Below are 24,806 nucleotides of genomic sequence, written 5' to 3'. Positions count from 1 at the left end.
TTCTTCATGTATGATGGTCTTGATGTCATTCCACAACTCATCTGGTCTTTGGTCACTAGTGTTCAATACATCAAATCTATTCTTCAGATAGTCTCTAAATTCAAGTGGGATATACTCAAGGTCATATTTGGGCTCTTGTGGATTTGCTCTGATTTGCTTCAGTTTCAGCTTGAACTTGCATATGAGCAATTGATGGTCTGTTCCACAGTTGGCCCCTGGCCTTGTTCTGACTGATGATATTGAGCTTTTCCATCGTCTCTTTCCACGGATGCAGTCGATTTGATTTCTTTGTGTTCCATCTGGCGTGGTCCATGTGTGTGGTCACCGTTTATGTTGGTGAAAGAAGGTATTTGCAATGAAGAAGTCCTTGGTCTTGCAAAATTCTATCATTTGATCTCCGGCATTGTTTCTATCATCAAGGCCATATTTTCCAACTACTGATCCTTCTTCTTTGTATCCAACTTTCGCATTCCAGTTGCCAGTAATTATCAATGCATCTTGATTGCATGCTCAATTTCAGACTGCAGCAGCTGATAAAAATCTTCTATTTCTTCATCTTTGGCCCTAGTGCTTGGTGTGTAAATTTTGAATAACAGTCGTATTAACTGGTCTTCCTTGTAGGCACATGGGTATTATCCTATCACTGACAACGTTGTACTTCAGGATAGATCTTGAAACATTCTTTTTGACAATGTATGCAACACCATTCCTCTTTGAGTTGTCATTCCCAACATAGTAGACTATATGATCGTCTGATTCGAAATGGCCGGTGCCAGTCCACTTCAGCTCACTAATGCCTAGGATTTTGATGTTTATGCACTCCATTTCATTTTTGACGATTTCCAATTTTCCTAGATTCATACTTCATACATTCCAGGTTCCGATTTTTAATGGATGTTTGCAGCTGTTTCTTCTCATTTTGAGTAGTGCCACATCAGCAAATGAAGGTCCTGAAAGCTTGACTCCAGCCACGTCGTGAAGGTCAACTCTACTTTGAGGAGGCAGCTCATCCTCAGTCATCTTTTGAGTGCCTTCCAACCTGGGGGGCTCATCTTCCAGCACTATATCAGACAGTGTTCTGCTGCTATTCATAAGGTTTTCACTGGCTAATGCTTTTCAGAAATAGACTGCCGGGTCCTTCTTCCCAGTCTGTCTTAGTCTGGAAGCTCAGCTGAAACCTGTCCTCCATGGGTGACCCTGCTGGTATCTGAATAACAGTGGCATAGCTTCCAGTGTCACAGCAACACACAAGCCCCCACAGTATGACAAACTGACAGACAGGTGGGGGGGTCTTCCTTGTAGGTGTACAGATATTATCCTATCACTGACAGCATTGTACCTTAGGATATATCCTGAAACGTTCTTTTTGACAATGCACTGCCATTCCTCTTCAAGTTGTCATTTCCCGCATAGTACACCATATAATTGTCCAATTCAAAATGACCAATATTAGGGAAGAGTAAAATGTGGGTGATCAAATTTTCAAGTAAATGGTAATGTAAAGATTTACCAGAAGGGGAGATGTGCTTAGGAAGCAGTGAGTTTACGTCAATGTTGGTGGAATAATTTGGAAAAGGATAGTGAGAATGGTTGCACTACTTAAAGAGTGGGATCAATGTCACTGAATTATACACGTAGGAAGTGTTGAATTGGTGTATGTTTCTGTTGTGTATATTTTCACAACAATTAAAGAAAAAAAATCTTACCAGAGAATAGAAAAGGAAAATAAATCTACGGTTGTTGTTGCTGGGTGACGTGGAGTCGCTTCCAGCTCATAGCAACCCTATGCACCACAGAATGAAATGCTGCCCAGTCCTCTACAATCCTCACAATTGTTACTATGCTTGAGCTGGTTGTTGCAGCCACTGTGTCAATCCATCTCGATGAGGGTCTTCCTATATTTCCCTGACTCTCCCGTTTACCAAGCATGATGTCCTTCTCCAGGGACTGTTTCCTCCTAATAACATGTCCAAAGTATGTGAGACATGGTCTCGCCATCCTTGCTTCTAAGGAGCGTTCTGGTTGCACTTCTTCAAAGACAGATTTGTTTGTTCATTTGGCAGTCCATGGTATATTCAGTATTCTTCACCAACACAACAATTCAAAGGTGTCAATTCTTCTTCAGCCTTCCTTATTCATTGTCCAGCTTTTGTATGCATATAAGGCAATTTAAAACACCATGGCTTGGGTCAGGCGCACCTTAGACCTCAAGGAGACATTTTCTCTTTTTAACACTTTAAAGAGGTCTTTTGCATCCAATTTGTGCAATTGCAATCTGTCTTTTGATTTCTTGAGTGCTGCTTCCATGGATGTTGATTGTGGATCCAAGTAAAATGAAATTCTTGACAACCTCAGTCTTTTCTCCGTTTATCATGATGTTGCTTGTTGGTCCAGTTGTGAGGATTTTTATTTCCTTTATGTTGAGGTGTAATCCATATTGAAGGCTGTGGTCTTTGATCTTCTTGAGTAAGTGCTTCAAGTCCTCTTCACTTTCAGCAAGCAAGGTTGTGTCATCTTCATAATGCAGGTTGTTGATGAGTCTTCCTCCAGTCCTGATGCCCCGTTCTTCTTCATATCCTCCAGCCTCTCAAATTATTTTCTCAGCATACAAGTTGAATAGGTATGGTGAAAAGATACAACCCTGATACACACCTTTCCTGATGTTTAACCATGCAGTATTCTCTTATTCTGTTTGAACGACTACATCTCGATCCATGTATAGATTCCTCATGAGCAGGATTAAGTGTTCCAAAAGTCCCATTCTACACAACGTTATTCATAATTTGGTATGATCCACAGAGTTTAATGCTTTAGCATAGTCAAGAAAACACAAGTAAACACCTTTCTGGTATTCTCTGCTTCCAGCCAGGATCAATCTGACATCAGCGATGATATCTCTGGTTCCATGTCATCATATAAATCCGGCTTGAATTTCTGGCTGCTCCCTGTCGGTATACCGCTGCAGCCACTTTTTTTTCCCCCCGTTTACCATTTAGATTTATAACATTGTTCCATGCTGTATTTTCACATTTACATAGGATTCATTTTGGGAATTCAAGGTGTAACGCTGCATTATTACATAATACATTTACATTATAACAATAAAAAGTCCAACTTAAATGTGAACATTCTTTTTGTTGTTTTTAGTTGTCATTGATTGGTTCTGACTCCTAGTGATTCCATGTGTAAGAGTAGAACTGCTCTATAGTGTTTTTTCTTGTTGTTGTTTGTTTCTCCTTTTTAAAAAATTTTTTATTGTGCTTCAAGTGAAAGTTTGCAAATCAAGGTGGACTCTCATATGAAAATTTATAAACACCTTTCTATACACTCCTAACTGCTCTCCCCCTAAGGAGACAGCACACTCCTTCCCTTCACTCTCTATTTTTGTGTCCATTCAGCTAGCTTCTGAACCCCTCTAATCCTCTGATCTCCCCTTCAGGCAGGAGTTGCCAACATAGCCTCATGTGTCTACTTGATCCAAAAAGCTCATTCTTCACCAGTATCAGTTTCTGTCCCATAATCCAGTCCAATCCCTGTCTGAAGAGTTGACTTTGGGAATGATCCCTGTCCTGGGCCAACAGAAGATCTGGGGGGCATGGCCACTGGGTCCTTCTAGTGTCAGTCAGACCATTAAGTCTGGTCTTTTTACGAGAATTTGGGGTCTACATCCCACTGCTCTCTTGTTTCCTCAGGGGTTCTCTGTTTTGTTCCCTGTCAGGGCAGTCACCGGTTGTAGCCAGGCCCCATCTAGTTCTTCTGGTCTCAGGCTAATGTAGTCTCTATGTGGCCCTTTTGGCCTCTTGGGCTCTTAATTGTCTTCTGTCTTCGGTGTTCTTCATTCTCCTTTGCTCCAGGTTGGTTGACACAAATTGATGCATTTTAGATGGCCACTTGCTAGCGTTTAAGACCCAGATGCCACTCTCCAAAGTGGAATGCAGGATGTTTTCTTAATAGAATTTATTATGCCAATTGACTTAGATGTCCCTTGGAACCATGGTCCCCAAACCGCTGCCCCTGCTACGCTGGCCTTCGAAGCATTCAGTTTATTCAGGAAACTTCTTTGCTTTTGGTTTAGTCCAGTTGTGCTGACCTCGCCTGTACTGTGTGTTGTCTTTCTCTTCACCTAAAATAGTTCTTATCTACTAACTAATTAGTGAAAACCCCCTTCCCTCCCTTCCCCCGCCCCTCCTCATAACCATCAAAGAATATCATTTTCTCTGTTTAAACTATTTCTCGAGTTCTTATAATAGTGGTCTTATACAATATTTGTCCTTTTGCAACTGACTAATTTCACTCAGCATAATGCCTTCCAGATTCCTCCATGTTATGAAATGTTTCAGAGATTCAACATTGTTCTTTACTGATCCATAATATTTCATTGTGTGACTATACCATAACTTATTTATCCATTCCTCTGTTGATGGGCACCTTGGTTGCTTCCATCTTTTTGCTATTGTAAACAGTGCTGCAATGAACATGGTTGTGCATGTATCTGTTGGTGTAAAGGCTCTTATTTCTCTAGGATATATTCCAAGGAGTGGGATTGCTGGATCATATGGTAGTTCCATTTCTAGTTTTTTAAGGAAGGCCCAAATCGATTTCCAAAGTGGTTGTGCCATTTTACATTCCCACCAGCTGTGTGTAAGTGTTCCAGTCTCTCCACAACCTCTCCAACGTTTATTATTTTGTGTTTTTTGGATTAATGCCAGCCTTATTGGAGTGAGATGGAATCTTCTTGTAGTTTTAATTTACATTTCTCTAACGGCTAATGTTTTTTGAATGGCTAATGATCATGAGCATTTCCTCTTGTATCTGTTAGCTACCTGAATGCCTTCTTAGTGAAGTGTCTGCTCATATCCTTTGCCCACTTTTTAATTGGGTTGTCTTTTTGTTATTGAGTTTTTGCAGTATCATGTAGATTTTAGAGATCAGACGCTGATCAGAAATGTTATAGCCAGTCTGTAGGTAGTCTTTTTACTCTTTTGTTGAAGTCTTTGGATAAGCGTAGGTGTTTGATTTTTAGGAGCTCCCAGTTATGTGGTTTCTCTTCTGCACTGTTAGTAATGTTTTGTATACTCTTTATGTCATGTATTAGGGCTCCTAGCATTGTCCCTATTTTTTCTTCCATGATCTTTATCATTTTAGATTTTATATTTAGGTCTTTGATCCATTTTGAGTTAGTTTTTGTGCATGGTGTGAGGTATGGGTCTTGTTTCATTTTTTTGCAGATGGATATCCAGTTATGCCAGCACCATTTGTTAAAAAGACTGTCTTTTCCCCATTTAACTGACTTTGGGCCTTTGTCAAATATCAACTGCTCATATGTGGATGGATTTATGTTGCAGCCACTTCTGAACAATATTCATCAAGATTTTGCTGTCATGTGATATTAATGATGTTGTTTGATAATTTCTGTATCATCAGTCAGACAAGAGGAGGGGCCTACTGTGTATTGAACAATTACTCATATACAAGTTCAAGTTGAAACTGAAGAAAATTAGAACAAATCCACGAGAGCCAAAGTACGAACTTGAGTATATCCCAACTGAATTTAGAGGCTATCTCAAGAACAGATTAATGACTGAGGACCACACGAGTTGTGGAATGACATCAAGGACATCATACATGAAGAAGACAAGAGATCATTAAAAATACAGGAGAGAAAGAAAAGACCTAATTGGATGTCAGAAGAGACTCTGAAACTTGCTCTTGAACATCAAGTAGCTAAAGCAATTGGAAAAAATGATGAAGTAAAAGAGGTGAGCAAAAGATTTCAAAGGAAGGCTCATGAAGACAAAGTAAAGTGTTATGATGACAGGTGCAAAGACCTTGAGATAGAAAACCAAAAGGGAAGAACACCGTCAGTGTTTCTCAAGCTGAAAGAATTAAAGAATTCAAGCCTGCAGTTGCAATGCTGAAGTTTTCTATGGGGAAAATATTAAGTGACACAGGAAACATCAAAATAAGAAGGAATATTTACAGCCACTGTACTGAAAAGAATTGGTAGACTTCAACCATTTCAGGATGTAACATATGATCAGGAACTGATGGTACTGAAAGAAGAAGTCCAAGCTGCACTGAAGGCATTGGTGAAAAACAAGGCTTTGGGAATTAACGGAATACCAGTTGAGATTTTTCAACAAATGGATGCAGTGCTGGAAATGCCCACTTGTCTATGCCAAGAAATTTGGAAGACAGCTACCTGGCCAACTGACCAGAAGAGATCCATGTTTATGCCTATAATCTAGATGAAGTAACCTAAAATTATTAAAATATTGAAAGATAATATTTTGAGACTAAGTGGCAGGAATTAGGATTGTGCCGTTGAATGAAGACAGAGCTAGAAGTTTGCTAATCAGTTGGATGCTTCTGAAGTTTATACACAAAATTTTAATTGATATTTAAATCTGCTGTGACTACATAGAATCCCTTAGACAGAATGAGAGGTGGGAACTGGGGGCTCATTCTTTCCCTCATTGGAAATTGTGGTGAGATCAGAACAACCACTTCTCCATGTCTGGATTCTCCATCTCCTCAGGTGTCATGAAACCACTCTGGCATCCTGCAAGTAACCTTCCTGTCTCCCATCTGACCCCTGTGCAGACTAAGTTAAACCAGGTGGAGAATTTGGAGAGAGTTAAATCAGAGGGAAACCCTGGTGGCGTAGTGGTTAAGTGTTATGGCTGCTAAACAAAAGTCGGCAGTTAGAATTCGCCAGGCAGTCCTTGGAAACTCTATGGGGCAGTTCTACTCTGGTTGGAATCGACTCGATGGCAATGAGTTTGCTTTTTTTTTTTTTTGGTTTAAAATCAGAGGCAACAAAAGGAAAGAGGAGGAAGTTCACAAAGTAAGATTTAAAGAGATAGACTCAAAGAATCCTGGATCAGTACCAAGGATGTGGAAAGTAGGCAAAAATATTTGTTGGATGAATAAATTATTTTAGAAAAATAAAAATCCTAGCAGTAATAATTTTCCTAGTTCTACTAATACTACTAGTAGTAATCCTGGAAAACTTGTAACAATATTGAGTGCTGCTTTGAGGGTTTGTTACTTGAAGGTTTATTATTCAGAGGACGCTTGTTTTTCTTGAACAAGAAGCTCTCCTAAAAGTCTTCCAACTGTAACATTTTATAAGTCCTTGAATTGAAGAATCAAGAAGCTCGGGTTCACCTAGCACCCTAAAATCCCCAGGGCAGCAGAAGGTCTGATAACTATCACATATCTGTTTTATATCTACAGCTAGACTCTTCATATGCTTCTCATTCCATTCTCAGAGTCACTCTTGGTGGTAGAGTCAAAACCTGTGACAGAGGGGAGGCTGGGAGGGAAGGGTTATGTATTTTGCCCCAGGTCAAACTGCTGGTAAGGGGAAGATCCATGGCTCAAGCCCACACAATTCATTCCATCATGCTGCTTCCTAGACACAGAACGCAGCTGCATGTGGAAGAATTTCCTAAGATGTACCTGTGATAACTTCCTGTAAAAAGTCATAGGTGTTGGGATATCTATAAAATGAGACCTGGGCTTTTGAGAAGCTAGTTCAAGGAAATGATTTCTATTTAGATCTCTTCCTCGTCCCCCACCCTACTAATAAGTTTACTTAGATCTTAGGGAAGGACACCTACCAGGGGTCTGGTGCTAGAACTGATTGGAAATAACCAGCAGGAGAGAAATGGACAGCTGCGTGCTGGTTTCTTTAGCTTTGTTCTTTCAGCTTCAAAAAGGGTAAGCAATGTGGAGCCTCCACTTCAGGATCCTCTCTAGCCCAGGGCTATTTGTACCCAGTGAACCTCACTGATTTTGCCCATACATACAGGTGGCAAGTCACAAGGTCTGGCTTCCAGCCCTTGCCATCCTCATTGAGGGCTTATGTCAGCCATCAGTGTCACAGTCTCAACCTCTCCCCCTCCTTCACACATGGCAGGATCAAGGAGAGCACCCCCACAGGAAATTGGCTTTGCCTCTCCAGGTGAACACCAAAGGACCCTCCGGAAATGGTTTTATTCCTGCCTTTGCTTCTGAGCCTTGTGAGTATTATTTCTTTCTGTTTTGTGTCAGTGCAGAAGAGGTAGGCTCTGAAATCAGGAGGACAAAACATGGGAGGTGGGGAACTTGGGGGACTGCACCTTGGTCATGGGAGAGCTACCCTACTTTGTGGGATCTATTTTTATAAGAGATCTCACTTTGACTACCTCCTCTATGTGTCTGACACCCTGACCAGGTGTATTTTTTCTGCATATTGAACAATCTGAGCAAGACCAGTCCTCTCCCTTGCCTTCTCTTCCTTCCAATCATCTTGACCACATACTCTTAAAAACATCCCACTTTAGGAGACTTGTGGAAAACAACTGCTCCTTCTGGGCTCTTTCTGACCTCTCTTCCCTGCCAGAGTCTTTATTTATGAGCTGGAAATGACAACACTGTGGAGATTCAAACTTTTACTCCATTGAGAATGAGGTTACGGAATGACCAGCGACCTACATCATATCTTAGGGTGCCATCCCTGTTTCTAAGTAACTCTAGGAATGTGAAGTGGCCAGGCAGCATCAGAGGGGTTCAGAGTTGCTGTGCCTCTTGGGCTAAAGGCAGGGATAATGAAGAGACAAATAAACTGAGGTGTTGGAGGGTGAGTGAGATCCAGGGGTAGTCTTCAGGGAGAGGAGAGAGAATCAGCATCAGCCCAAAACTGATTCCTATGAGGCAGAGGTCATACCTTCAATGTCCGACATTTTTTCCAATTCTGACACCAGCCATCCCTCCCACAGCAGTCTCTACTTCTCTGCTAGATTGCAATAACCACACAGAACTCACAGATCATACTCACAGTTACGGGGTTTAGTAGGCAAGTAACAGTTTACAACACGGGATCAAGATCAACTTGGAAGTAACAGGAACAACTCAGGATACAGTTCTTTGATCAGGATAGCTTCTTCTTTGGCCTTGCCTACAACCAGGCCTGCGTGGGTAGCCCTGCCCAGGCCTGATCTCTGTCCTACTAGGGCAGGTGTTTCACCTCTTTAACTTGCTGATAAGTGCCTTGAGGCACCACACTCTGCCAGGAAGCCTTCAGCCCCAAAACCCTCAGCTGTCTTGCTCTGTGGCCAGTGTGCAAATTTCCGACTTGTGTGTGGAGGCACCCTACTCCACCAGCCAGCCTTCTGCCCAAAAGCACTCAGCTCACTCTCTCTGGGGGTCAGCATACCCACTGTAGCCTCCTTGCTCCATGGACCAGGAAGGCCACCACGTTGTCTTGCACAAGTGTCCTGGTTCTTCTGCTGCCATTTCTCTGCCACTGGACTCTGCCATGCTTGCCACTGCTTCTTGCCATCTCGCATCAATTTGTGCCATCATCAGTGTTACAGCTCTCTCTGTCTCCTGGGTCTAGGAGGTTCTTAGCACAGGGACCCTGGGTCAAAAGAACATGACCTGCTCTCAGTTCCTGTTTTTGAAGGTGGTCAGAATGCCTCTTCTTAAGCCTAGCCGGATGGCAAAAATGACCATTCCCCTTGGTGGACCACAGGCATGCCCTGCTAGGATTCCATGTACCTTATTTGCATTAGCAGGCTGTCCAATCCAAGCAAGAGTTCTGCAAACCTTATGTGCATAGTCCCACCCAATCTATTTGTAGAAGTTACATGACCATATACCAGTTCTACCTCAAGAGTCCAGAAGTACGTATATTTACCAAGTGAAAATTTTCAAATTTCATGTTTTTCCTACCTAAAACTCAGTGATTCAGCACCATCTCATACAGTACCTTATAAAACAGTAATTTGTGGCACATGCCTGTTTTTTTCCATTTCAAACAGTTATCTGGGTCCCTCCCTGCCCACAGCACATACTGTCAGTGGAACAGCAGCTTCCTAATGAACCCCAGCAGTACAAAACATAAGTGGTAGCTATATATACTGCCCATCTTTGAAAGGGTTAAAAGCTGATAGAAATGTAAAGAAAAACAGAAAAATGCCCAATATAGAATCTTTCCTACATTCTTATCATAACTTTTTAGGTCAAATTGTCAAAAAGTAACAATAAATATAGAGAATTTGAATAACATAATCAACAATGTGTACATATCTGTTCACAAACATGACACTTTCTACTTTAATCAGGGATTAGTTAATCAGGATTATTAGAAAAGTTCTCACTAAACTTAAAAAAAAAACAGGATTTGGAGGTACACTATCATAGTTGTCATTAAACATTGTATGAGAAACCATAGACAGTGTACTAAGACAATAAGTAAGACAAAGAAATGAGCAATAAGAAAAGAAACAAAACAAGGAAATAAGAATAATCCAAGTAGAAAAGCATATGAACTGGTCACTATTTATAAATAGCTGATTGACTATCAGGGAAACCCATGATATTCTACTGAAAAAAAACGACCGGAACTAATAGAGTTCATCAAGTTGATTGAATACAAGATCAGCATATAAACATCAATTACATTACCATAAACCAGCTGTTACCACTATGTGTTGTTGTTGTTAGGTGCCATTGAGTTGGTTCTGACTCATAACAACCCTACGTACAACACAAACACTGCCTGGTCCTGCGCCATCCTCACAATCTTTATGCTTAAGACCATCGTTGCAGCCATTGTGACAATCCATCTCATTGAGGGTCTTCCTCTTTTTCGCTGGCCCTCTATGTTACCATCATATAACATAATGGAAAAAATGATACCATCGACAACAGTAAGAATAACAACAAAAATAGATTGAAATATATCGAAGTGGAAATAGGCAAACCTGCAAGGATAAACCTGGAAACTTTACTCACGGTTATAAAAATGCACTGCAGACAAGTCAATTCTAACTTATAGCAACCCAGGTTCTCATTGTATGGGCAGTAGAGCTGCCTCATAAGATTTCCTAAGCTGTAATTTTTATGGGAGCAGATCGTCAGGTCTTTACTCCCATGGATGGGCTGGTGAGTTCGAATAACCAGCTTTTGGTTACCAGCCGAGTGCTTTCATCACTGTGCCACCAGGGCCCCTCTTGGCTGTAAAATCAGCAGAGACATACTTCTTATGTGCAGGAAATATTTAAAAATTTAAAGATTTCAACTATTCTCAGACAATTCTACAGATTCACTACAGTGCCCATCAGAATCCTAAAAGGATAATTTAGTTTTATGCTTTGTTCTAAATTCTTAAGTGTTGTGTGGACCTTTCAAAATTAATATGCATTCATTTCTTCAGTAAGAGCCCAAGTTTGGTGCCAGATGACCTGAGTTCAAGCTCATCTCTGACACTTTCCACTTGCTGGTCTTCAGGAAGTTCTTTAACCTCCAGTTTCCTCAGTTAAAAATAAAGATGATCATGGCACTGCCTACTTCATAGGATTTATATAAGAAACAACGGAATACATGGAAAATGCTTAGCACAGTATCTGGCACATAGTAAGTGGTCAGTAAATGTCAGCTATTAAAATCATGTAACAAAAGAAAAGGATATAAGTAATGAAGCAAACAAAATTAATCTCCAGAAATTACCTGACCCTGCTGGTATTTTCTGGAGCATCCCTCAGGATTGGAGTCCTTTCTGGTAGACAATGGCACTCCCATTCTGCCCAGGTAACTGCAGATCCTCACCTGGGAGAAGGAGGTTGTCTCCATGTGGAACCCCGGGGACTCTTCCTTGAGGATTAGACATTTCTCCACTGACCTCATAGCTGCTTTTCTTGCCCCTCTGCTGGAGGCGTCCATGACCTTGGGCCCTGGGATACCAAAAGGCTAAACAAGTGACTGATGAACTTTCTTTGCATCCCTCTGACTTGACACCATCCCCTTCAAAATCCTGACCTTGTGTTTTCTGTAGGTGACTTTATCTATCCCTAATGAAAACAACACTCCAGGTAAGGGACACTGTGTGCTGTCTCCCTGACAACATGGAAGTTCTCCCTCTCCTCAGTGCAGAACTGAACTATTCTCATTGATCTGTGTTCACACGTAGGTAGGAGCTTTTTCCATTCTGTGTACAATATGCCATTTGGAAATATGGCAGTTTTGGGTCAAAGCTACGAAGAGCATGATTTCTTATCTCTGATGATGCCTAAATCCCCGATAAATCTTATGATACAAATTCCTCAGTGCCATTGTATTTCTTCTTCTCTTGTCAGTGGCCACTTTTGGGCTCATGAGATTTGTGTTCTGAGATTCATCAGCAAAATGCATGGGCTCATGTAGCCACTACTTACCACTCCTGCAGAACATTTGCTGGCAACCCTAGCACATCTATTGCCTCCTCAGACTTCTTGCTACAAGCTGGGAGCTGTAAAGGGAGGCCCCCGATATGGAAAAGGCCACTTGGACATCAGTAGGCTGTCTCCTTCACCTTGTTCACCAACTGTCCCTACATCCAGATGATCCCTTCTCTGTGTCATACCCTAAGAGAAGTGTTAAGAAACAAATCAGAAATGCTTGGTTTACACCTGAATTTTCCAAGTTTGTAGCTTCTATTATAAAATTTAAAAAAAAAAATTTTTTTTTTTTTTTTTTATTGGCTGTACCGTCCTGCTTGTGCTGTTTGTAATGCTGGGAAGCCTGTCCAGATACCATCTGGAACACAACCTAGAGTTTGAGGACCCTTCATCTGCCTGTAAATTTACTTCATAGCCCATCTCCCATCAAGGGGATACTCCCAGACCCATCTGTAATGTGGATCCTCTCTGGATGGCCTGAGACCTTCTTTCCCGTGAAGGTGGAAGCTTTCTTCTTCACAATAGGTCATGCCTCTGTAATACAATTTCTTACCTTGCATTTGAAAATAACTTCAAATTATAAGAAAACTTGCCATGATAAGTATAGTTGAAGACCACCTGTATACTTTTAACCAGATTTACTAATGTTTGACATGTTCTTCCATTTGCTTTACTAATACAGTCTATTTTGGAGAGTCCCACTCAACACAGACTCAGGCCAGGTTCTCATTGTTTGGGGCAAACCCTTAAACACCAAATTAGAACCATATACCCCACACCACCCCCAGAACTCTGCAAGATGAAACACAAAACCAATGGCAAAGCAAGCATGAAATACACCACAATGAAAGACCTTTAGTGGCCTAAAGCTCTCAAAATGTCACAAAGAAGCAGGCTGCATTCAAAGGAGCTGTGGAGGTCTGTTCACATGTAATTGTCACAGGCCCATGAGAGTTTCAAGTAATATTCCAGAAGTTTTCTTCCACACTGTCAAACACACTTGGCTGCTAAGGACTCTCCTTCCATCTTTAGATGCTTTTCAGCATGAGATGAGCCTGCCAGGTCACCATGCTGCTTTTTTCCAATACATCTCTTCTACCTGGGAAAACGATTTTACGTAAAGGAATTCTAGAGGAAGAACTGCCTCGTCACCATGACGGCCAGGTCCTAGCAACTCTTCTTTTCTTCCCCATAGTGTATAAGGTGTGCTGGACCAGTCTCGAGGTGCTTGCATCTCACTGTGAGTCAGCCCCACATTGCGAACCAGAGACTTGAGGACAGCAAGCAAAATCACATTCAAGTTACCACCCAAAAGAGGAAGTTTGTGTCCTCTGCAAATACAAATGCCACTGAAGATGATGAAGATAAGCAGAATTTCTCCATCTGAAGCCTAAAGAATAAAAGGATGTCATAGATAGTATTGTGGTATTTCTGTTATAGTAGCACTACGTAACTAAGATAGAATTTGGTACCGGAAGAGTGGGGTGCTAATCTAACATATACCCAAAATGTGGAAATTGTTTTGAAATTGTGAATTGGTAGAGACTGGGAGAGTTTTAAAGTGCCTGATAGTAAAATAGTAAAAGCCTAGATTGCCTTGAGAAGACTGTTGGTGGAATTATAGACATCAAAGACAATTCTGCTGAGACCTCAGAAGGAAGTGAGGGACGCTGTTATACTGGAGGTGGCACAGATAGGGAGAAGCAGCACCAAAGGACTGGTAGTAGCAGAGGACAGGCAGCAGCATAGGACTGGCAGCATCAGAACCGGTGGACCAGTGGGAGAGACAGCACTGGAGCTGACCCAAGGAGGGAGAGAGCTGGGTGCCTTTGCACAGGAGGCTTCTTGGTGGAGTGGGTTGCCTCCAGGCACTCATCAGTGGAGCTAAAGAACTTTGGAATACTTGCCCCAGCAGGGCAGACATGTGAGGTGATGCTCAGGGACTGAGAGGCCAAGGAACCAGGAACCAGAAGCTGAAGAGACAAGGAGCCCGGGAAGCTGAGCTGCCTCTGTCTCAGAAGGTGGAGTTGCCTTTCAGATGGGCTAGGAGAATGGGGCCCTCCAAAGCCAAGGGAGCATAGTTGCTGTTCCAGTGGGCCAAGATGGCAAAACTGAGCCCAGGGCCAAGGGGCCTCCAGGGAGAATCCAGAGGGTGGCCAAGACCCAGAGTCCGGAGCACAGGGCCATTGTCTATATGGTCTCAGAGAACCAAGGATTATGTTCATGCCTTGAGGGCTAATATAAGATGCTCTGCTGACTTGCTTGGTGCCTCTTTTCCCTCCTTTCCCTCTGATTTCTCCCATTTGTAATGGAAATGTCTACCTTGTGTCTGTTCTACGATTGTACTTTAGAAGCAGATAACTTGTATTCTAGATTTCACAGATGAAGAGGAATGTTTGGATTTTGGACTTTGAGTTGATTTAAGACTTCTGTTATAATACGATGCAGTGAAAGTGTTTGACATGTGGCAAGGATATGAATTTTGGAGCCAGAGGGTGGAATATCATGGATTGAATTGTGTCCCACAAAAATGTGTGTCAACGTGGCTATTCCATGATTCCCAGTATTGTGTGATTGTCCACCATTTTGTCATCTGATGTGGTTTTTGTGTGTTGTAAATCCTGGCTCTGTGATGTTAATGAGGTAGGGTTAGCAGCAGTTATGTCAATGAGGCAGGACTTAATCTATAAGACTAGATTGTGTTTTAAGTCCATCTCTTTTTTAGATATGTCATGGATTGAATTTTGTCCTCCAAAATGTGTGTCAATTTGGCTATTCCATGATTCCCAGTGTTGTGTGATTTTCCACTATTTTGTCATCTAATGTGGTTTTCCTATATGCTCTAAATCCTTCCTCTGTGCTGTTAATGAGGTGAGATTAGCAGCAGTTATGTCAGTGAGGCGGAACTTAATCTACAAGATTATGTTGTGTTTTAAGTCCATCTCTGTTGAGATATGTCATGGGTTGAATTTGTTTTCCCCGTAAATATGTGTCTACTTGGTTAGACCATGATTCCTAGTATTGTGTAGTTGTCCTCAAATTTGTGATTGTAATTTTATGTTAAAGAGGATTAAGGGGGAATTGTAACACCACCCTCACCCAGGTCACATCCCTGATCCAATGTAAAGGGAGTTTCCCTGGGGTATGGCCTGAACCACCTTTTATGTTACAAGAGATAAAAGGAAAGGGAAGCAAGCAGAGAGTTGGGGACCTCATACCACCAAGAAAGCAATGCCGGGAGCAAAGCATGTCCTTTGGACCTGAGGTTCCTGCACTGAGATGCTCCCAGACCAAGGGAAGACTGATGCATCAGAAAGACCTTCCTCCAGAGCCAACAGAGAGAAAAAGCCTTTCCCTGGAGCTGACACCCTGAATTTGGACTTCTAGCCTACTAAACCAAAACCAAAACCTTTGCCATCGAGTCGATTCCGACTCATAGGAACCCTATAGGACAAAGTAAGACTGCCCCATAGAGTTTCCAAGGAGCACCTGGTGGATTTGAGCTGCTGACCTTTTGGTTAGCAGTTGTAGCACTTAAGCACTATGCCACAAGGGTTTCTAGCCTACTGAACTGTGAGAAAATAAATTTCTCTTTGTTAAAGCCATCTACTTGTGGTATTTCTGTTACACCAGCACTAGATGACTAAGACAAGATATAAAAGATAGGAGCCAGCAGAGAGAGCTCATACCACCAAGAAAGCAGCGCTGGGAACAGACCACTTCCTACAGACCTCGGCTTCCTGTATAGAGAAGCTCCTAGTCCAGGGGAAGATTGATGACAAAGATATTCCTCCACAGCCAATACAGACAGAAAGCGTTCCCATGGAGCTGATGCTCTGAAATCAAACTTCTAGCCTACTAGACTGTGAGAGAAAAAACTTCTCTTTGTTGAAGCCATCCACTTGTGGTATTTGTTATACCAGCACTGTATAACTAAGACAAGGAGTGACCCTGTGGCAGCCACAACAGGTTGAGGGCTTTGTTTTGCTTTAATTCTGAAAGACGGCATGAAGAAGCTGGAAAAATAACCTCAAGATTTGTGAAGCAGACCAGGACACTGCTAAGCTAATGCTCTGTAGGATCTTCAAGACTATGTACTTTGCTTAACTTTATAGTTTGCTGTTGCTCACAAAAAAGACCTTTTGTCCACAACAGTAGTGTGCAATGATAGGAACAATAAAAACCTTCTATTCCTTGTGGGAAAACCCTGGTGGTGTAGTGGTTAAGTGCTATGGCTGCTAACCAAAGGGTTGGCGGTTTGAATCCACAAGGCACCCTTTGGAAACTCTGACTTCCTGACTTCCATTGTCTCATTTGTGCTCCTGTGACCTTCTGTTGAGTTGTCTGATTCAGAATTTTATTGTTAATATATTTTATTTGTAGTTTCTGCATTTGTATGATTTCCAGTAGCCTATTTATTCTGTTGTTTTGTTCTTGGATTGTTTTCCTGAATTCTTCTATTGCTTTGTCTGTGTGTTCCTTGGTTTGGTCTGTGTTTCCCCTAATCTCTTCTTGATCTCTTGGAGAGCTCTGTATATTAGTCTTCTGAATTCTGTATCAGGTAGTTCCATTGCTTTATCTCCCTCCAGAAAGTTTTTGGTTCTTTATTTTGGCCACTTGCTGTAACCATCTTGTCCTGCTTCTTTATGTGACTTGATATGGAGTGTTGTCTCTAAAGCATTAAGAAGTTAGTTATTGTATTTATTTATTTATTGCATTCTGAATTTTTGTTTTGTTTTGATGTATCCAAGTGGGCTGGGCATGTGTGCTACTTTGGTAATTAATGTGGTCAATTTGAAAATCTCACCTCTTTTCTCCAGGAGGTATGAGCAGCTACTAGGTGTGTGAGCCCAGGAGTCTTTCCACTGCTTTTGTGGCGCTGCTGAGGATGTAGGTTGAGTTTTTGATGAAGTGATAAATCTATCCTGCTGGTCACCTCACCATGGGAGCAGGGGTGTTCTCCCTGGTCATTGGGTTGGGTGTTCAACCACTTGCTTGGTTGGTCGAGGCTCAGGTGCCCAAGTTGTCAGTCACCAATTTGTGTGCTGCGAAGACTCTCATCTACAGTCTTTGGCAGGAAGAGATGCGTGGTGCTGTTTGGAGCAACAGGTCTCTGGTTGCAGTAGGGGAAGAAGTACTGGGCAATGAAGGAGGCTGTCAGCTGCCCTCAGATACCAGGATGGAGGCATGCCCCTGTCTGCTAGAACACACAGTGAGAGAGGTAGTGCAGCCAGTCCTTGAGTGCCCAGTGCCATTGACTGGAGGTACTGGGCAGCACCACTAGTCCTCAGACCCCCATCACGGGCAGCTGCATGGGGTGGATTGTACCACTAACGTCAAGCTCCCAGTGTGGGCAGTTGAGGTCACTTTTTAGGGGGAAGAACAGTGTCAAATGCCCCAGGCCTACATCTCTGACTTGGCTGTTGCAGGTGAAAATGGACTTCAGCTAGGAACCCCACCCACTTTGTCCTAATGAGGGTATGCCTTTCTGGGTCAGCCAGCACAGCACTGGTACAGGTGATTGCAGGGGGTGAAGGGCACTGCATGTCCATGGACCACCTAAGGCAGTGGCTGGGCTAAGGGGCATGTGCCTCAGGCCAATCCTAAAGCTGCTGGCTTGGAGGGTGATGCAGTGTCGAATGTCACAGATCTGCAGGTCCCGCTTGGCCTGGTCTCTGCCAGTGAAATGGGCTTCAGCTGGAATCTCTGCCTGCCTTATGCCAATGTGTGGCTGTTGTGCCCAGTAGGCAAGCAAGGCACTGGTGCTGGTGATCAGAGGGAGTGGAGGTCACTGCAGGACTGTGATACCCCTGTGTCCATGGCTGCGTGAAGGGGCGGGTGCCTCCAGACCAGGGCCACCTTAGGGGACATGATAGTGTTGTATGCCACTGGACTGGCATTGGAGTAGGTAAGGAGATAGAGGAGAGGGAGGGAGTGCTTCTTGGCCCATGGAGCTCTCGTTGGTATAGGGTTATAACATGCATGTTGGGTTGGGAGCCTGCACTTAACCTTTCACAGGTCTGGTGTCACTCCAGTTTGGTTCTGGAGGTACAGGCAGAGCCAATGCTGCTTAGCTGCACCAGATGGGGTGCATTTTGGCTTAGGATGCTGCTGCTTGCCTAGATATGTCCACACTATGAAGTTTCAGTTAGCAGATTGTCAGCAATCCAGTGATCTGTCATTCTCTGTTTTTGGTGTTTTTGAATTGTCATTCCTTCCACCTTTTGCTCAGTCCGAGTCTTAAGCTTTGTCTTCGATGCTTAGGGTTCCTAGATTGTCATATATATCCAATTAACTTGTTTTTTTCAGGTCTTTGGTGTGAGAGGAATGACAGGAAGTGTCTGACTATTCTGCTACCCTGGAGCCCCCTCCTCTATTTTTTTCTTTTCTTTATGTTCATATGTAACCCATGTTGAAGAATGTAGTCTTTGACCTTCATCAGTAAATGCTTCTTCAACTTGTCTACCTTTTTTGCTAACAAGGTTGTTTTATCTTCATATCACAGGTTGTTAATGAGTCTTCTTCCAATCTTGATGCCATGTTCTTCTTCAGATAGTCCAGCCTCTCTGATTATTTGTTCAGCATACAAATTGAATAAGTAAGATGAAAGGACACCACTAAGTCACACGACTTTTCCAATTTTAAACAAGGCAGTATCCTCTCGTTCTATTCAAATGACTGCCTCCTGATCTAGGTACAGGTTCTGCATGAGCACAATTAAGTGTTCTGGAAATCCAATTATTTGTAATGTTATCCGTAATTTGTTATAATCTGAATAGTCAAAAGCTTTCCATAGCTGATACAACACAAGCTGATCTTTGTGGTAGTGACTGCTTTTGGCCAAGATCCTTCCGACATCAGAAGGGACATATGGGAAAAATTATATAAAGTATTCCTCACTGCAAGGGTAGTAGTTATATTAAGTGGGAGCTTTTTTGTTTTCCTCTACCCCTAGTGGTGCAAACATTTAAGCACTCCACTACTAGCCAAAAGGTTGGTGGTTCAAACCTACGCAGAGTTGTCTCGGAAGACTGGAGTAGAGATCTGCTTCCAAAAGGTCACAGCGATGAAAGCCCTATTGGAGCAGTTCTACCCTGCAAACATGAGGTCAGCATGAGTCAGACTTGATTTGATGGCAACTAACAACAACAACAACCCCTGGGAACATTTTTCAGTGTCTAGAAAAAAAAATTTTTTTGTCACTACTGGATGTGGGGTTGCTACTTATATCAAGAGGGTAGTGTGCAAGGAAGCTATTAAACATCCTACAATGCACAGGACAGCCCCCTACAATAAAGAATTATTCAGCTTACATAGTTCTAACTATATATTTAATACACTTATCTATTGATTCATTCATCTCAGACATCTAGTAACTCATATGTTAAATCCCATATTGAATTCCGTGCCTTTCTCTTTCTTATTCTTCTCACTCTTTTTGGTGGAGTATATGCAGAAGCACTTTTCTCAGAAAAGATCCATTGGAGATAAAATGCTTGAACATTTGCATGTCTGAAAATACCTATATTTTGTCTTCATGCTTGAACGATAGTTGACTCTATATAGAGTAATATCCATATAGAATTATAAGCTGACTATCCTAATTTTGGGTGTTGTTCCTTTGCCTTGTAGCTACTTGTACTGAAACTACTACATTATTACTCTCCATTCTTGGATATGACCTAATATTGGATAGTCTTACAACAACTCTAAAATACATACTGCATCACAGAAAGGTAAAGAAAGGATAACTGATGGGATGTGATACATAGGGGTGTGTGTGTGTGTGTGTGTGTGTGTGTACACTTAGGCCTGAGCCAAGAAGAATAAGGCCTGGACTGTCATGATGGCTGTGCAGATGGAGAAGAGGGGATTCACAGAAGTAATGCTGAGTCAATGGAGGGGGCAGATCTGAGTGGATTATTACGTGTGAGGCAGGAGAGGAGCTATATTAGGCAAAGGAATAGCCCCCCAAAAGGTAATCATGTCATGATCCCTGGAAGCCCAACACCCAAACAGCCATTTCATGATTAAAACCAACCCCAACTGAAGGGTGAGACTGTTGAATAATAACAACACACGTGGAGAGTTGCACTGCAAGAAATTTACTGAAGCAAGACGTTGAAACCTTTACATTTTCCAGTGAAGATAGAGTAACCGTGGAAGGAGGGAGGAAGTATTGGATATTTTTTTTTCCCATCTACAGATCACATTTCATCATTATCTTCTCCTGAAATAGGCAAAAAACAAAAAAACAAGTTGAGGTCAGTCATGTTGATGTTAGATGTCAAGGGAAAATAGACTAACACTCACCATCAGATGTCAGTGGCATTTCTGCCAAAAAAAGGCATTTTGAAACTGCTCATGACAGACACCAGTGTTCATGGGAAACAGGGTGTAGACCTGGTTGTCCAATTACCACAAACAGTGCAAGTTAGGGAAGAACCTTTTCCAGTGTCAGGAAAACAAACCCTGAAGAAAACCAAGAGTGTGGCTCAGGTTTCTCAGGGCTGAAGGAGGAGTTGGGTAGCTCAGAAATTCTTTTCTGTGATGTTCCTAGCCAGGGTCTCCAATTTCTTCTCCAATGGGGGCCCATTGGATGACATACCTGGGGCAGGTGGGAGAGGACTTTGGGAAGGGCTGCTTTCAGAATATACCCAGCCTCACAACCTAGTATTCTGCCCCAGTACAGACATGCTTCTCAGCACTTACAATACAGCTCCTATGGGCATTTGGAGCTGTACCTCATTGCCTACACCCAGAGGTTATTGTTGTCATCAAGTCACCCTTGACTCATGTGTGACAGAGTAGAACTGTTCCATGAGGGTTATCTTGGCTGTAATCATTTACTGAAGCAGATTGCCAGGTATATTCTGTGGAACTTCTGGATTGATTCAAACCTCCAACCTTTAGGTTAGCAGCCGATTACAAACTGCTTGACTGAAAGACCCTTTAAAACACCTAATTTCTCGATAAAGACAAAATTCACATGTTTCAGCTTCACAGGAGCTGCATAGAGAAAGCAGGGAGGGTCCATGCCCACTGAACTTGATGACGGAGAGAGTTGAAGGGATGCAATGGAAAAGTGGGGTGGAAGGACAAGCAGTGGGCTCTTAGTTCTGCAGAACTGGCAGACAAATCCAGACAACCACCTCTCAGCTCTGACAAGCAGACTGTAATTCTCCTTGCTCCCACCTATACTCCCCGTTTAACACTCCCAGCACCCACTATGAGATGTTCACAGTGAAGGTGTCCCCATGGGTGTTGGGCTCCCTTTCAGGAATGCTCCCATGCAGGTGGGCAGCAGTGCTTTGGCCTTTCAGCACCCCTGTGTGGGACCCTGGTAGTTCTTCTCTTCAGGACACTATGGGAAACATGGCTTCCAGAGAAGTGACCTGAGAAGTAGGGATATTTCCCAGATGCTCTGTGGAGCTTTAGTTTATTTCAGCAGGTATTAGTGTAGCTGTGGGTCACCTATCAAGAAGTGAGGCAGGTGCCTCCACCTCCTGTGCACACCACAGAGCAACAAGCTAACCTCATTGCTCCATGATAAGACGATCAGAAGCCTCTGTGCATAACAATAAAAGAAATTACCAATGTATTCACAATAAGTTGTCTGCTTTCTAAGGACATCTCATCTGTGCATTTCTTCAATTCCAGCTTAGCCTGAACAACTTCTGAAGGTGGGTCATATGATTCAAGTAGTAACTTGAAGTCATATGGATTACCAACTAAGAAGGTTGTTGATTCGGCCACCACAGATGGACAAACCAGGGCGTTAGCTGGAATAGAAAAAAAAAAAAAAACAGTTTGTGTAAGGAAGGCAAATTTGTCCAATGGTTTCCTAAAAATCAGAACCAGACAGAAACCACAGGGAGTTTATGATCCAAAAGCGAAACTGTGCAGATGAAAAAGACCCTACAGGTTGTGACTTGCTCAAGATCACACAAAGTAGCAGAGATGTGACAGGAAATCAGGTTTTCTGATGCCTAATCACAGTGTAGAAACCCTGGTGGCATAGTGGTTAAGTGCTATGGCCGCTAACCAAAAGGTCGGCAGTTCGAATCCACCAGGTGCTCCTTGGGAACTCTATGGGGCAGTTCTACTCTGTCCTATAGGGTCGCTATGAGTTGGAGTCGACTCGAGGGCAGTGAGTTTTAGTTTTAATCACAGTGTGGGAGGAGAGGTTGTTTCTTTTTGTTTTTCCTTTCTTTTTCTAAGAACACTCTACTACTTCCCAAGACTTCTCAGATTTCCTGCAATTTGCTTTGCCTAGATGTGTAAAAAGCAGTCCCTGGGTGCTAACTGAAAGATTAGAGGTTCAAATCAATCTAGGGGCGCCTCGGAAGAAAGGCTTGGAACATTACTTCCAAAAACTCAGCCCTTGAAAACTCTATGGAGCACAGTTCTACTGTGACACACATGGGGTCGCCATGAGTTGGAATTGACTCGATGGCAACTGCTTTGATTGGTTAGATTTGAAAGATTTAAGTTATGTGTGCGAAGGAAGTAACACCTTGTTTGTCTTGGATATTACTGAGAAATCAATTTTAAGTGATCAAATTTTCAAGTCAATGGTAATGTCAAAATTTTACCAGAAGAGGGAGCTGTGCAAGAAGCAGTGAGTTAATGTTGGAATAATTTGGAATCTAGAGAGAAAAAGAGAGAAGAAACCTGAAATTATTAAAATGTTGAAAGGTGGTATTTTGAGACTATGTGGCAGGAATTAGGATTCTGCCATTGAATGAAGACAGAGCTAAAAAATTGCTAATCAGTTTGATGCATCTGAAGTTTATACACAAAATTTTAATTGATCTTTATTTCTTTTTTAAAAAATCTGCACTGATTATATAGAATCCCTTAGATAATGTGAGAGGTGGGAACTGGGTGGCTTATTCTTGCCCTCACTGGGCATTGTGGTGAGACCTGGAGTAACAACTTCTCTAAGTTTGGATTCTCCATCCCCCCAAGTCTGATGAAATCACCATGCCACCCTGCAAGTGTCCTTCTGAGCTCCCATATGACCCCTGAGCAGACTAAGTTAAACTAGGTGAAGAATTTGGAAAGAGAAAGATTAGTCATAACAAAGGAAAGAGGAGGAGGTTTAGAAAGTAAGATTTAAAGTGATAGACTCAAAGAAACTTGAATCGACACCAACGATGTGGAAAGCAGGCAAAAATATTTGTTGAATGAATGGCTAGAATTAATTCTAGAAAAGTAAAAATCTTGGCAGTAATAATTGTCCTAGTTCTACTAATATTACTGGTAGTACTTCTCAAAAACTTGTAACTACATTGAGTCCTGCTTTGAAGGATTGTTACTTGAAGGTTTTTTATTCAGAGAACACTTGCTTTTCTTGAACTAGAAGCTCTCCAAAGACCCTTCCAGCTGTATTGTTTTATAAGTCTTTGAATAGAATAGTTAAGAACCTGTAGGTTCGTCTGGCTCCTTAAAATCCTCAGGGCAGGAGAAGCTATGATAACTATTACATATCTGCTTGGTATCTACAGCTAGACTCTTTAAATGCTTCTCATTCCATTCTCAGAAACTCTTTGTGGTAGAGTCAAAACCTGTGACAGAGAGGAGGCCGAGAAGGTTATGCATCTTGCCTCAGGTCAAACTGCTGGTAAGTGGAAAATCCATGACTCAATCCCAGACAACTTCATCCCTTCATGCTGCTTCCTAGACACAGATTAAAGTCAAGGAATGAGGCTTCATGTGGAAGAATTTCCTAAAATTTGCCTGTGATGATTTTCCTCTAAAAGGTCCTAGGTGTTGGGATATTTATAAAATGAGACCTGGGCTTTTTTCGGGGCTAGTTCAAGGAAATGATTTCTGTTTAAATCTGTTCCCCAGACCCCAAATAAATTTACTTAGATCTCAGGGAAGGGTACTTACCAGGGGACTGGTGCTAGAACTGTTTGGAAATGATACTCACCCTCGTAGCAGCAAAGGGCCAGAGTGACCAGCAAGAGAGAGATGGGCAGATGCATGCTGGCTTCTTTAGCTTTGTGCTTTCAGTTTCAACAAAGGACGAACGATGTAGAGCTCCACCTCAGGAGCCTGTGGAGCTCAGGGCTATTTGTACCCAGTGAGCCTGGCTGGTCCTGCCCCTACAGACAGGTGGCAGGTCACAAGGCCTGGCTTCCAGCCCCGCCATCCTCACTGAGGGCTAATATTATACATCACTGTCATGGTCTAGGCTTTTCCTCCTCCTTCCCCCAGGGTACTGTCAAGGAGCGCACACCCATTTGAAATCGGCTTTGTGCCTCCAGTTGAGCATTGAGGTCCCTCAGGAAATGGTTCCATTCCTAGGTTTGCCCCTGAGCCTTCTGATTATCTCTTTGTACTTTGTGTCAGTGCAGAAGCACAGGTGCACCCTGAAATCAGGAAGGTAGAATGTGGTGGGTGGGGATGTTAGGAAGCTGCACCTTGGTTATGGGAGAGCAACCCCATTTTGTGGGACCTTTTTTATAAGAGACCCCACTTTGCAGACTTCCAGTAAGTGTCTGAAAACCTGACCAGACATGTTTCATATGCATGATAGATAATCTAACAAGACCAGTCCTCTTCCTCAGCTTCCCTTTGGTCCTATTGTCT

General features: G+C 42.4%; 1 protein-coding gene across 1 annotated transcript; it reads right to left on the bottom strand.

Annotated features, from left to right (window-relative positions):
* Positions 1-20,094: 20,094 nt before the first annotated feature.
* LOC100675513 (secretoglobin family 1D member 2) lies at positions 20,095-24,321 on the bottom strand. The gene is made up of 3 exons (XM_023559767.2): positions 24,145-24,321; positions 21,801-21,988; positions 20,095-20,436 (listed from the first exon to the last, which is right to left on the bottom strand). The coding sequence occupies exons 1-3, from the start codon at positions 24,197-24,199 to the stop codon at positions 20,407-20,409; spliced, it is 273 nt and encodes a 90-aa protein (XP_023415535.1). The 5' UTR covers positions 24,200-24,321; the 3' UTR covers positions 20,095-20,406.
* Positions 24,322-24,806: the final 485 nt, after the last annotated feature.

Source organism: Loxodonta africana, chromosome 7 (genome assembly GCF_030014295.1).
Source record: "Loxodonta africana isolate mLoxAfr1 chromosome 7, mLoxAfr1.hap2, whole genome shotgun sequence".
Classification (NCBI taxonomy): Eukaryota; Metazoa; Chordata; class Mammalia; order Proboscidea; family Elephantidae; genus Loxodonta; species Loxodonta africana.
The sequence above is the reverse complement of the archived record's forward strand: the minus strand, read 5'-3'. Positions and strand labels throughout refer to the sequence as shown.

Excerpts from the sequence above, each read along its gene's own strand:
- LOC100675513 (XM_023559767.2), bottom strand. The coding sequence starts at position 24,199 with ATGCATCTGCCCATCTCTCTCTTGCTGGTCACTCTGGCCCTTTGCTGC. Across the intron at positions 21,989-24,144 it reads GGCCCTTTGCTGCTACGAGG|CTAACGCCCTGGTTTGTCCA; the intron begins GTGAGTATCATT and ends TTTCTATTCCAG. Across the intron at positions 20,437-21,800 it reads AACTTATTGTGAATACATTG|GAGAAGATAATGATGAAATG; the intron begins GTAATTTCTTTT and ends TGCCTATTTCAG.